We start from the raw sequence: 13,857 nt of genomic DNA, 5'->3' as shown, positions 1-13,857 counted from the left end.
CTTCTCCTCCTGAGAAGTTGCTGGTCCATAATAATACATGGACCATTCATCCCAAAGATATTTTAACTTAATTCCGGAAGGTCTCCCAGTGATATTGTAGGAAATTGCCATATCTGTCTCACAACATTTTCAAGCGCTGCTGTGCTGGGGAGGGGTTTTCCCGCATATTCTTCAGGGATCTGTATGCCACTGAATTGTGATGCATCAGGCTCTCATGAGCCTCTGCTTCAGGAATGACCACTTGCGTTCAGGGCTTACAGCTTTCCCACTGTTGTCTCTGCATGGCACCCAAAGGGATTTGTTATGTGGATTTAGTAGCCACTGCTTCATATTTGGATTATAGGTTCTGAAAGTCTCAGTTCAGTGCTATAGAAAAGGCCTTGTCCTTGCATGAAGCCAGAGTAACACCAGCTTTCATTATGCTTTGCTTCTAACCCTAGCACAAGTGCAAGCTTCTCTCTAGCCCTCCAAGAAGCTCACTGGAGCTGCCTTGCCCTGCTTGGGTACCTGGCGCTGCAGTTAACATTCTTCTTTTTTTAACAGGGGTTTCAGGTGCTAATTGAATCAGACTGGCTGGATTTTGGTCACAAATTTGGTGATCGCTGTGGGCACCATGAGAATGTGGAAGACCAGAATGAGCAGTGTCCTGTGTTTCTTCAGTGGTTAGATTCTGTTCACCAGCTGCTCAAGCAGTTCCCCTGCCTGTTTGAATTTAACGAAGCTTTCCTGGTAAGAGCTGTGCAAGCAAATGCGTCTTTATTTCTTGCTAAATATGAGCTAGGGCAGAAGGACAGCTGAGCGTTTCAGAGCAGTTGTATTTGAGGAAAAGCAAAGTGGACTTGGGTAAAAGTGAAAGATGTTTTATTATGGATTGGGTTTTCTAATGATGTGGCTGAGGGAGAAGGCGAGTGAAAATGCATATAATTCAGCCAGTGAGGCTGGAGTGGAGAGCACTCATATTTGGCCTCATTCAAAGCTTTTGTATCAGTACAAATCCTTTCCTATTTAGTTTGATTATGGTGACTGCACTGTTAATGCTGTCAGTTGATGTCGCTATTTGCTTACATGCACTGTCCAATCTAGTTCAGTTTTTACTTATTTCCCAGTGCTAAAGGAACTTTACATGGTGCCCGTGCTCTTGTTCACACACACTCTGTCACTGGGAATTTTAACCCTCTAATGCATTCCAGACTGTTAAACACCTCATCATATTTTTAAATGTTTTCCATCCTGTTACACATTTGATCATCTGTGTTTGCAGACTTCTCTTCGACCCAAATACACACACACCTTCCTATTTCAAACTTTGGTTGGTATCTGTGCTATAGACAGAATAGAATAGAATAGTTCAGTTTTGCGTGGGCTCATTTTCTGCCTTCTATATGAAAAGAGCTTCATTTTTTTTATTGTAATGGATGGTTACTCTGTATATATTTTCTGTGAATAAGTTTCACACAATTCCCAACATCAGTTTTAAAAGTAATGTTTTGTTCATTGATTTCCAATGTCCCACATCGTGGTGAAGAATAGCGGCAAACTTAATAAAAGACCCAACAAAGTGCTCTCTTGACATTTTGTCCTCTAACTATGAATTAATTAATGTAGTTTGCTTTTTTGTTTGTATTTTGTGCTGAAAGTGACATACTTTTGAAAAATGGTTGATTTGCTTGCACGACATTGTCCCCCTTGTGCTTGGACACCCTTCGGTTGTGTTCAGTTTCCACCATGTTAAAAACAAATCTGGTCTCTGTACTTGATTGACACTTGTACTGATGCTTCTTTTTGAGTAGATTCGTTTCAGTTCTTCACAGCTTGTTAACACTTTCCTTTGGGCAGCACAGCTTTAACTAGCCCTGCAAATGTCTGCTGTCCCATGCAAAGTCAAGTCTGCTTCTTGCAATATCCTTACTTTAACCTTTTCATCAGTTACTTCATAAAGTGGTCTCTAGTTAGTCCATCTGTTAATTGCTCAAATTGACGAGACTGAATTACATAGGTCTGAAAGTGCTAGTTTCTTGTGAAGAATGTGTCTTTTCCCAGTGACATTCTGACCTGAATCACAGTGTACTTAACACTGCTGAATGATTTTGTCTAGCAGTTTGCAGCTTTCCTCATGGTCCCACTGGGATGTACTGTAGATCTCCAGGGCCTCTGTGCCTGCCACGTGGAGCAGAGAGAAGGATCTCCTCCTCCCCAGTTTCTCTGTAATCCCACTTGTTTCCAAGAGAACTTGGAAGCACTGCAGCTGCCTCCTCCAATTCTCTGCCAGATTCCCTTCCAGACTGAGGGATTCAGGTGGCTTCATTTGTTCCATGTATGCCAAAGACTTAATTTATTTCTGACACCAGATAATAAGGGTCTGAGGCACAGGGAATACTAGGAAAAAACTAAATGTTGTTGTTTTCTGGCCGGTCACATGACATAGGTCAGGGTTTTAAAAGGTTGACCCCCTGTTATATGGCAGGATCAGTAGCCATCTCCAACCCCCATCTCAACGCTCTCTTTGACGCTTCCGGGGGTACCCAGAGCTGCGAGGCACCTCACTACTACCTGCCTTTTCTGTGAGGAAGCCTTGTCTGTGCTGCTGTGGGTTAGCTTCCAACTCTACCGCCGCGGACAACACAAGCGCTGCTCTCTACGCCTACATAGCCCCCACTGTCCTTCTACAGGTCAGCGATTGCTGCTTTCCAACTCTCAAGCCCTCCAAATGTCTCCTGGGAGTGTCCAGGCCCTGATCCACTGGACACTCGCAGTATTTACAGATTTGCTGCTTTGAAAGAAACAGTGTACCCCAGTTTACCAGTTTCACCTCTGATCACCACTCTGCTTAACATACAGCACTTAGATATGTTTATAGTGAAATCAAGTATAAGTTTATTTAACAAAGCCCAGAGATTCAAGTAGTAGCAAGTAGAAGTATTGGAAACAAATGGTTTCATATAAAATAAAATCATAACTTACATTCTAGAACCTAGACTTAATTAAGAAGATACCTTCATGTCTTGCAGAATGTTGCTCAACCAAAATCCTTGCAGCTTAACAGCCAGGCTGGTTATGACCCTCCTTTCATGAGACATGTACGCTGTCAGTTTGCCTCTTTGGTGAAGACTTCAGTGTGTTTCTTAGCTCTCCAAGATATCCCACACCAATTCTGTGTTTGTATTAATAAACTGGACACCTCCGGCTGTTTGTTTATTCTTGAAGATTTCCTCTCTTGTAGATTTTTTAATCTCTCAGCGTGCACTTGGCTCAGTATGCAAATAGGCATATGTTGCGAGGCATGCAATGCACAAATGGCCAGACAGGGAGATAAGTGTCAGTTATCTCCTGCCTGAAGGAACATTTCCAAGATATGGCACCTCCTGATGACCTGCCTTAACTCCAAGACCTTAAAAACATGATTTTTAATATAGTACATAACTCCTTTAAATATTATCCACACATACATTTTGCAATGGTTAGAACAACCAGTAGGTTGCTGGCTCTCAGTAGAGATCTCATACGCCCCTCTTCGATGAACTATTATGCAAATATCCAACCCAGAGGATTCCTGTAAAACCCTATGCATCCCCTGTAGCCTCTGCCAGTTGACATCAAGGGATCCTTGGGTAACACTCTCCTACAGAATGGAAGGAGAGCTGTGGCAGGGGGCTGGAGTGTGTGCTTTGGGGTGAGCTGTTTTAGGTGGGGTGGGATTTGTGTTATGTGGGTGTGAGGGAGAGTTGCTTTCCAAGGGCCCTGGCAATTGCTCTTTTCTGTTGGCGGTGCAGGTGAAGCTGGTGCAGCACACATACTCCTGCCTGTATGGGACCTTCCTGGGCAACAATCCATATGAGCGAGAGATGCACAACATTTACAAACGCACCTGCTCAGTGTGGTCCCTCCTAAGAGCTGGCAACAAGAACTTCCACAATCTCCTCTACATGCCTGGCACCGAGCAGGTGAGTGGCAGCCCACAACCCAGCTGTATGGGCTTGTGGCTAGCAGCCAAAACTCTCTGGGAAGGGTAATTGGGTTGGCGGGAAGGGAGGCTGGTTTGCCTTGGATGGGGAGGGGTTTCCCTTTTGTCCAGTCCCTCAGTATAATTCCTCCTGCAGGTGCTGCACCCAGTGTGCCACGTGCGAGCGCTACATCTTTGGACAGCCGTGTACCTTCCAGCATCATCCCCCTGTCCTCTAGGGGAGGAGGGTATGGACCGCTACCTGCCCCCAGGATCCCAAAGCCAGGAGTTCAGTGGCAGATCTCTGGATAGGTAGGGAGAAAGGAGTACCAATTTGGGTTCCCTTTCCCTGGGTTTCTTTCCTGCTCACTTGCTCTCTCCCCTCTGGCTGACATTACACATGCACATCTGCCATGAGATGCACCAGCACCATTGTCCTGAAAAGACAGGAGTGTCCTGAACATGCCTGTCACCCTCTCTAGAGGGTAGCCTCGGGACACCTGGAAGAGAGAGTACACAGCTCCCCGCCATACTAGGAGCACCATATGGGGAGATTTCATGGAGCTGCCCTGAGGCCACCTTCTAGTGGTGCGAGCAGCAACATGTCCTAGGGAGCAATAGAAGTGAGGCCTAGGGGGAGGGAGACTGGTGCCCAGATGTGGTGCTGGCTGCACTGGGAGTGTCTATTTCTCGCCCTAGGAAGCAGTGTGTGAAAGAGGAAGTTTGTGTGACACTTGTCCATGCCTCTCCCAACTAGCTGCCTTGTGCATTCTCAGCCTAACGCTGATACTGCCTTCACCTTCACACGTAGGCAGTTCACCACAGTGCCCTGGGCACTTCCATCTCCTCCTGGTCAGTGGAGAGTAACACCTTGGGGGATCCAAAGGGAAGCTCCTCCGGCTGCCTGGTGCTACGTAGACCCCACCCCTACCTCCACCCCCACCCCAGCCTGATGAGGAATCTAGAGATTAGCGGAGGTTCTTGTGGCTGGTTAGGCCTCCGAGGTGATGTCCCAGCTGTGAAGTGAGTAAACCAAGAAATGGCTGGCGAGGAACCCAGAATCAGTACCCACTTTTAACTTGTTGGCTGTAAGTCTAAATCCCAAGGTGATGTAATGATGCAACCCTATTAACTATGCTCTCTCGTCGCACTTCGAAGCATCCTACCGCTATTCAGAGACCTAGTCCTGTGTGCTGGGCAGTTCCCTTCCCCTCCCGCAAGGGCCCCTGTGGCACAGAGCAGCAGGTACTGGGATTTTTGTAGTAAAAGTTCCTTCTCCAGAGATTCAGGCTGTGTTTCTTGGTTCCAGGTTACCAAAGACAAGATCTATGGATGACTTGCTTTCAGCCGGTGACTCCAGCAGCCCACTGACCCGTACTTCTAGTGATCCCAATCTGAACAGCCACTGTCAGGAGGTCAGGATGGGCTTGGAGCCCAGACATGCCAGCACAGAGGGCACCGAGCTGCACCCTGAGGAAGGCAGCGTGGTGCCAGTGGAGCAGGAGAAAACTCACCCCCTGCAAAGCAGCCACACTGATCACCAAGCGCACGACAAGCTGGTTAGTGGCTGGGTGCCTTCACCAGCAAGCATCATCTTTCCAGAGACAGAAATGGGTCACAGGGTGAATCTGGAGGGTGTAGATGGCATTGGCCCCGCTCCAAACCATCCTGGACAGGAGAACGTCTGCAGGACTTGTGTCAGAGCTGTGGAGCAGCTTGAAACATGTCCCTATAATCCTCCAAAAGCAACTGGCCTGGAATCTGATGGAAACTGGAATCTTGTGAAACCCCCCAAGCAAGACAGCCTAAATCCTGCAGTGGGCATTCCCAGCCAGGACACCCCTGCACCAAGTGTCTCTCCTCAGAACAACCCAGGCCCCATACCAGGCGTCCCTCATCAACATAAAGACACTGGCAAAAGTGGGAGCAGCAGGAGCGGGCACTGTGAGGAAATGGTCCAGGTGGGGATGGTGCCACCGGAGCTGTGGCAAAGGCCCGTTTTCCAGAGCCAGACCAGCGAGTTCTCCCTCCTGGGTTCCAACTGGGACAGTTTCCAGGGGATGGTGACGTCGCTTCCCGGTGGGGAGGCAATAACCAGGCGGCTACTTTCCTATGGGTGCTGTAAGAAGAGATTGAGCAGCAAACAGTTGTGGGTGCCAGGGCTCTACCTCAGTAGCCAGTGGCCTCCAAGAGAAGGTGTGAAACCACCAGTATGCGCTGGCCATCCCAATGCACATTGTGCAGGCCCTGAAGGGAAGCCTAGCCGGCCATGGCTACCCTGCCACCTGAGGCAGGTGTCTGGCTGCAAGCATGTGCCACCAAGCTGCTCTTCCCCTCTGCCTCCTCTTTACCTGGATGATGACGGGCTCCCCTTCCCCACGGATGTGATTCAGCACAGGCTGCGGCAGATCGAAGCCAGCTACAAGCAGGAAGTGGAGCAGCTGCGCAGGCAGGTGCGAGAGCTCCAGCTAAGGCTGGATACACGTCACTGCTGCACCCCCCCGGCTGAGCCACAGGTGGACTATGAAGATGACTTTGTAAGTAATGGCCTATAAAGTGCCATCTCCCACAGAGTCTGACCCAGCCATGAACCGTGACATCCTGCCCTTCGTGTTCCTGCTCTCCCCTGACTCCAGGGTGAGCATGTGATGCCAGGCTCACATGTTCTCTTACCCCTCACTTCCTGTTGGTGCAAGTTTGATGCTCATTAGGATAATGATTCATTCCTCCCCTCCCCTGCTCCTCTCCCCCACCCAGGGGTTCTAGGTTCTCCTAGCCTGTGCTTCCCAGGAGGCAACAGAGTTCCTTCTCTCATCTAGACACCGCCTCCTCCTGGCCTTCACTCTCCTAGTACCCAAAGATTCCTTCATCCAATCTCCCTTTATTTCCCTGCCCTTTGCTTCCTGAGCTGGGAGCACCAGTGACACTTGCTCCTTCAGGAGCCATTCTGGGTGGGGTGGGAGGGGACACTACACGTTGAGTCCGTGCTGGAAGGAGCTGATGACTTTTGTGACTTTGGCTTTCTCTCTGCAGACCTGTCTAAAGGAATCGGACAGCAGTGACACTGAGGACTTCTACTCTGATCACAGTGAGGACTGCCTGTCTGAAGCAAGCTGGGAGCCTGTTGATAAGAAGGAGACTGAGGTACATCCGTGTACAGCTACATATGTAGCAAGGTGGGCTTTGTCTGTCTGAAGGTGATAGATGCTACCAGGCAGGGTGGGATCTAGGCTCAGAGCAGCCGTTCCGGTTGTGCAAGGTGGTGACACATGGCAGGATTGGCTCTGTGCTTTCTTGGCGAGGGAGGCTGTCTCAGGATGGACTGCAGGCTTTCCTGGGAGCAGTTCCGTGTCCGTTGGTGCTAGGTGAGATGCGGGCTCGCTAGGCTATGGCTCCATGCCTTGTCAACCCCATACAGGCAGCCGGTTGACCTGGTGGCCGGGAAGCAAAGCGGCCAGCTGCTCTGCAGACCAACCGCATGGGTCAGTGTTTTACGGCCCAGTCTCGCACTGTGACCCACGGTCCAGTCTCAATGGTATTGCTTCGCAAGCTGTTACAGGCTCCTGGGGTGAGGTGCTGATGAAGACTCTTATTTTCCGCAGGTCACACGCTGGGTTCCAGACCACATGGCCTCCCACTGCTTTCACTGTGACTGTGAATTCTGGATAGCCAAGCGGAGGCATCACTGCAGGTAAAACTCAGCCGCCTCCTGCACATCTCCCCTGTTCTTTCCCATCTCCTCTCCCACCAGCCGAGTCTCTGCTCTTCCTGCTCTGTCTCCGTAGGCCCCCAGTGCAGGATCACTGAGCCTCCCTTTCTCCATCCAGCCACCCTTGCACACGCTCCCTCTGGAGTCCCTGACCCTCTGTCTTTGTTATTGCTGTTGTCCTGGGGTCTCTGACCCTCCCTCTGGCCGTGTCAACATTAGAAATGCAGATGACGTTTAAAAACATGTCAGCTAACATCTCAACTCCCACGTAGTCGAACATCAGTGCAGACAGGACTGAACGTCTTCAAGAACACGCTGGTTGTGTTTGGCCCTAGACTCCCCCAGTCTAGACAAGGCCGCCTTCTTTATGGAGTTGTCACTGTGTCACTGCTCTCTGTTTTTATTACCCCTTAACAGGAATTGTGGGAATGTGTTCTGTGCTGGCTGCTGCCATCTGAAGCTGCCCATTCCTGATCAGCAGCTCTACGACCCAGTCCTTGTCTGCAACTCGTGTTACGATCACATCCAGGTGTCTCGTGCTAGGGAGCTCATGAGCCAACACCTGAAGAAACCCATCGCCACAGCTTCCAGTTGAATGCCAGACAGGGACGCTGTCCATGCCAAGCCTTTTTGCTCACAGATTTGAAGGACAGCTCTGCCTCCACTGGAATCGTGAAGGTCTTTGGTGCAGCATTTGAACACCAAACTCAAATGCAGTGTCTTCAGCAATCCTCCTTGATCCCATATCCGTCTGAAGCAGAGGAATTGAGATAAGACAATACAGTGGGCCCATCTTGGTACCAGTGTACTTATATGCTGGTCTGACAACCTAGGGCTAAATAGGAGACTACAATCTCTTTCTCCTGTGGATTGGAAAGTGACGCTTTCACAGAGACTGCCTGTACAAGTACCCCCAAAGCAATAGAAAGGTATGTTTAGAATCAAGCTCTTCTTTCCACCCTTCGAAAGGCAGTTTGCATTGTACAAGAATGAAGAGGGTGGATTCTGAATGGTACCTCTGTCCTCTGTGTCCCTTCAGAAAGGCTCAGCCTAGAGGTGCCGCTGCTTCTCTCTCCATGGAGTTTGATATGCAGGCTGGCTTTGTGGATGAGGGGTCTGACCTTATTAGCAATCCCTGGGTTAACCTTCTCTTGGATGCGGAAAAGGAATTCCTTCTCTCTGAAGACAAGATGGGGCTTCTCTGCGAGGCCAAGCAGATCTCTGCCAATGTCCAGGTCCTGCAGAGAGTGGTGAATGCACTAGACTAGACTATCGCCTGCAGTACTGTGTGGGGAGAGGGGAGAATGGTTTGTTCTCTTCTTGCTCTGCCTGTCTACTTCTAGTTTCTCGCAGTGTCACAGCCTGGTGCTAGCACAGGAATGGCCCTGATTCTGCCCCGGGATGGAAACGTAACTCGTGTTCCTGTGCTGCTCCTTCTCCCCCTCGCTGCTTCCATCTCCTCCTTTTCCTGTTGCTCTTTATCCTGAGAACTGGGCACCTTGAGGGTCGGCCGCAGGGTGTCGTTTGACCTCCTGGAACATGCTGTCTGCTGTGCGTGAAGGTTTCAGTCCAAATGCTGCTATATATATTTCTGTGCACTTAATGTAACCCGAAGAAGGGAGAATGAAGCAGAGATACCAAATTGGGGGTGGGGAGAAAGCTGGCCAACAGAGACTCTACAGTCTGTTTTTTTCACTCTAATGTGGCACTTAACCAAAAGATACAGTGATGGGCATGACGTGCAGCATCTGCCCCTACTACACAACAGAAACAGTCTCTGGTTCATTCCAACACCACTTAAAAGTTCCTCTTGGACTTGACTTCCTTTTCTGTCTGCCGTACAGAAGCCATAACTTCTAGAGTCACCCATTTTGAAATCTGTAGTTATTGCCTCTCTGTTGCTTCCATATGCTACATACCAAGCATCCCAGCTCATTTTAAGGAGCGCTCACTAGGGTACAAGCTTAGGAAGACGTGAGTTACAAGATTAAGCTTCTGCTCTTTTCTTGGATCCTTGTGAGCCGTATTTGATACTTGGTTCCTGAGAAATCTGGAGAGCTGGTGGGTGCAAAGGAAAGAGTGTGGAACCATGGGCATTTTTTATAGCTGGGTAAATTTTTTTTTCTCCAAATAAATAGACCACAGATACCCTACTTAAGACTCCACATTGGGAGGGTGGGGGGATATGAGTCCTCCCTATCTAGTAAATAACCGGACAAACACTAGGCTATTCAAACCATATTCTGACCTCCCAGTTCTATTTGCAAAACCCAGTGGTTTTGAAATTTCAGTGGAAGAAGTAAAAAAAACAAATTCATTTTCTGCACTTTTACATTTCAGCCTCCCTGGTTTCCAATAGTGAAAACAAAGCTAGCATCATCTTAAGAGACTGTATCTGCTCAGACTGTTTTGCTGTTCCATACTGGGAGCAAACAACAAGGGGGAGAGAGAGAGATGTCATACTTCTGATTCTCCCCTGCCTTGTACCTTGCATTATTTCCCCTTGTGGAGGAGAGTGGGTGTAAGGCACTGATCCTCTGGTGAGGGCACAATTCCAATTTGGCCTCACTTTCCACAAGTGGAAGTGACTGCAAGCAATAAGGCAGCAGAGAGTCAGGGCCCATATTCCTGGACATTTGGATTCAGACATGGTTAATCTAAACTGCTTTCAGCTCTTGCGGGTGTCAGTGTCACAATATGCTGGCCAAAACCTCCAAGTCAGTTCAGTAGCGTTGTGACGAACAATGTGCTGTAAGACTCAATACATTTGAAATAAAATCTCTATATTAGTGCCGCTGTGTTTGGCCCCGTTCTTTAGTCTGGATTCTGCTGTTTTTTCATTTTAGATAAAAATCTCCCGAGCCAGCTGCGGTAGGGCAAAAAGTCAAACTAAGGCCATGCTCTTGCACTTCCACCAAGCCACACTGCCTCTCTCCTGTCAGACCCACTAAGATCCTGTCTTTCTGCCCCCAGGAATGCATAGGCGCCCTCTCCTGTGTATCCCCTTAATGGCTGGGTGAGGAGATTCCCTTCCATCCCAGTGCTAGTATGGAGAGTTCACCTGCTCCTGACCAGCATGCTTGCTACACTTCTGCCTGGAATGGAGTCCCATTAGCTTATCTCTCCCCACCTCCCCCAGGCAGGGGTGGTTCCACTGGCTCCCACATAACCAGATCAGTACCTGGATCTTCCCTTAGCCTGATACCCAGTGTATTGGGCAGAACAGAAAGAACTACATTCAGTGCTCCACTTGCCTGTGACTCGTGAGTCGCTGAGTGAGCAAGGTGGCAACCCAGTGCACTTCCCTCAAACACCTGGGAGTCAGCAGTGCTCCTCTATGGCAGAGTCACAGTTGTTAAGGCAAGAAGGGATTGTTTTGATGATCTAGTCTGACCTCCTGTATAACACAAGTGAGAGAATGTCACCCAGCAATTCCTGCATCAAACCCTTTACTTCTGGTTGGGAAAGAACAGTAATTCACACCGTGTAGAGTCAAGCACAGGAGTTTATTACGCACAGCACTGGCGGAGTGTCACTTTGCTTATTAGGCTCAGAGACGCTGCAGAACAATTAATTACAATAGATTTGGTGCTCACTGGGTGGAGAGAAGCGACGGGGATGGGTTTTCCCAAGCCCCTGGATAGGTTCTAGCAGCAAGACAAAATAAGCACAATAAGCCAGTGGTCTAAAAGATTACATAATGGTTCTGCCCATGGCCCAAATTAATATATTGCTGACACAGAGGTAATTACCCCCAAACTATGTCTATTAAAGTGTATAGGTTAAATCTTAATTTTGGGGTCCAGGGGGATGAGGTAGCAGCTTTCCCAGTTGACCAACAGATACATTCCTGGAGATTTAAAGCAAAAGAGCAGTAATTAGTATTTAACATTAACAATTGTTTATAAGTTTACCCTTGCATTTCTGTGGGCTAGGATTTGCATACATCTGTGAGGAGAGGGTGTCATAACTCATGTCAATCATATTAGGCCTCTCCCCGAACTCTGTCTGGGATCTGAGGGGTATTGTACCACTATCTCCTCCCTGCATTAGGGAGTAACCGTGAGGCCCTTCTCAGCGCTTCATGTGTCTATAACTCACAATAAGGATGCCCAATTACATCCAGAGTTATGCTGACTCTGTTTACTGACTTGAAACACACAAGGTTATCTGTTTACCGCAGCTTTCTCTTAGCCATGTATTGTTCTCTGTTAGCCAGCCCCCATAGCCCAGGCCAAGCTGTGGGCTCCAGGCTGGTATGAAAAGTTCTTAGCAGAAACTGTAGTTAAGATCCACATCCACAGCAAATGGATTTGGCCCTTCAGCCTAGCCTCAATGTCAAGATTCATGGAGTCGTTGAGGATCCACCCTGTCCCAGGTAAACTGTACCCTGACCCTTCTTATTACAAGTTTGCACCTGATTGCCAGTTTGAATTTGTCTAGCTTCAGATTCCAGCCAGTTTGAATTTGTCTAGCTTCAGATTCCAGCCACTTCAGATTCCAGATTCTTGTTATGACTTTGCTAGATGAGAGAGCCCTCTAGTATCAGAAACCTTCTCAGGAGTGCTAGTAGTGAGCTCTTTGTATTCCCACAGCGCCCACAGTATCTCAGGTTTCAGAGTAGCAGCCGTGTTAGTCTGTATTCGCAAAAAGAAAAGGAGGACTTGTGGCACCTTAGAGACTAACCAATTTATTTGAGCATAAGCTTTCGTGAGCTACAGCTCACTTCATCAGATGCATTCAGTTGAAAATACAGATGTTTTTATACACACAGACCATGAAAAAATGGGTGTTTATCACTACAAAAGGTTTTCTCCCCCCACCCCCCCCCCACCCCACTCTCCTGCTGGTAATAGCTTATCTAAAGTGATCACTCTCCTTACAATGTGTATGATAATCAAGGTGGGCCATTGAGAAAACCTGGATTTGTGCTGGAAAGGGGTGGGGGTGGGGAGAAAATCTGGATTTGTGCTGGAAAAGCGGGGGTGGGGAGAAAACCTGGATTTGTGCTAGAAATGGCCCACCTTGATTATCATACGCATTGTAAGGAGAGTGATCACTTTAGATAAGCTATTACCAGCAGGAGAGTGGGGGGGGGGGGGGGGAGAAAACCTTTTGTAGTGATAAACACCCATTTTTTCATGGTCTGTGTGTATAAAAACATCTGTATTTTCAACTGAATGCATCTGATGAAGTGAGCTGTAGCTGAAACCTAACTATAGAACAGGAAGCCCAACACTGATCCCAGGCAAAATCATGGAAAGGCTGAAATGGGACACAATCAGTAAAGAATTAAAGGATGGCAGCGTAAATAATGCCAATTGACATGCTTTTATGAGAAGCAGATCTTGCCAAACAAGCTTGATTTTTTTTGAGATTGCAAATTTGATTGACAAAGGTAACAGTGTCGACATAATGCACTTAAACATCTCTAAGGCATTTGACTTAGTACTGCACGATATTCTGACTAAAAATTAGCATTACACAAAATCAGTGTAGATATATGAAATGGATTAAAAACTAGCTAGCTGATCTCAAAAACTAATTGTACATGCAAAAAGAAAAGGAGTACTTGTAGCACCTTAGAGACTAACCAATTTATTTGAGCATAAGCTTTGTACATGGGGAATCGTTACCCAGTTGGGGTCTTTCTAGTGACCTGTTCTTGGCCAAATGCTATGCAATATCTTTATCAATGATAGGGAAGAAAAAAATCATTATTGGTAAAGTTTGCAGCAGACAAACATTGCTGGAGTGGTAAACACCTTTTAAGGGTAGGGCTGTTACAAAGTCCAGTCTGGATTGTTTGGTATACTGGGCTCCCTTAAAGAATATGCATTTTAATGCAGCTAAATCGAGTCGTGTATCTAGGAATTAAGAATGGAATCATATGCGAGGAGACTGCATTTTGGAAAGTAGAGACTGTGAAAGGACCTTAAGAGTGATGGTGTGATATGGCTGGCAGAGAAAATTAAATCCTTGAATATGTAAATGGGAGCTGAGAGGCGGTATTATCTCTTTATACAGCATTACTGGACCCTAGGCTTGACAGGATTTGATTTAAATTGCAGGTATCATAAATGTCAATTTCAGCCGACACACTGAACCCCCCCCACCCCTACCCCCCCAAAAAAATCCAGCGCACCTTGCATGTGCAGGGCTTGGGTAGCACCAGCCCTGCGGAGAGCTGGCTACAGCCCTGCTGTCA

General features: G+C 47.8%; 1 protein-coding gene across 1 annotated transcript in view; it reads left to right on the top strand.

Annotated features, from left to right (window-relative positions):
- MTMR4 (myotubularin related protein 4) overlaps positions 1-10,441 on the top strand; it is a 127,701-nt gene extending 117,260 nt beyond the window's left edge. The window contains exons 14-20 of the mRNA XM_077836511.1: positions 544-729; positions 3,771-3,941; positions 4,098-4,252; positions 5,250-6,477; positions 6,974-7,084; positions 7,543-7,631; positions 8,067-10,441. Coding sequence (XP_077692637.1) covers positions 544-729; positions 3,771-3,941; positions 4,098-4,252; positions 5,250-6,477; positions 6,974-7,084; positions 7,543-7,631; positions 8,067-8,244 — 2,118 coding nt within the window. The 3' untranslated portion in view covers positions 8,245-10,441. The remainder of the gene's footprint in view (positions 1-543; positions 730-3,770; positions 3,942-4,097; positions 4,253-5,249; positions 6,478-6,973; positions 7,085-7,542; positions 7,632-8,066) is intronic.
- The last annotated feature ends 3,416 nt before the right edge of the window (positions 10,442-13,857 follow it).

Source organism: Eretmochelys imbricata, chromosome 17 (genome assembly GCF_965152235.1).
Source record: "Eretmochelys imbricata isolate rEreImb1 chromosome 17, rEreImb1.hap1, whole genome shotgun sequence".
NCBI lineage: Eukaryota > Metazoa > Chordata > Testudines > Cheloniidae > Eretmochelys > Eretmochelys imbricata.
This window is presented reverse-complemented; position numbering and strand designations above follow the sequence as displayed.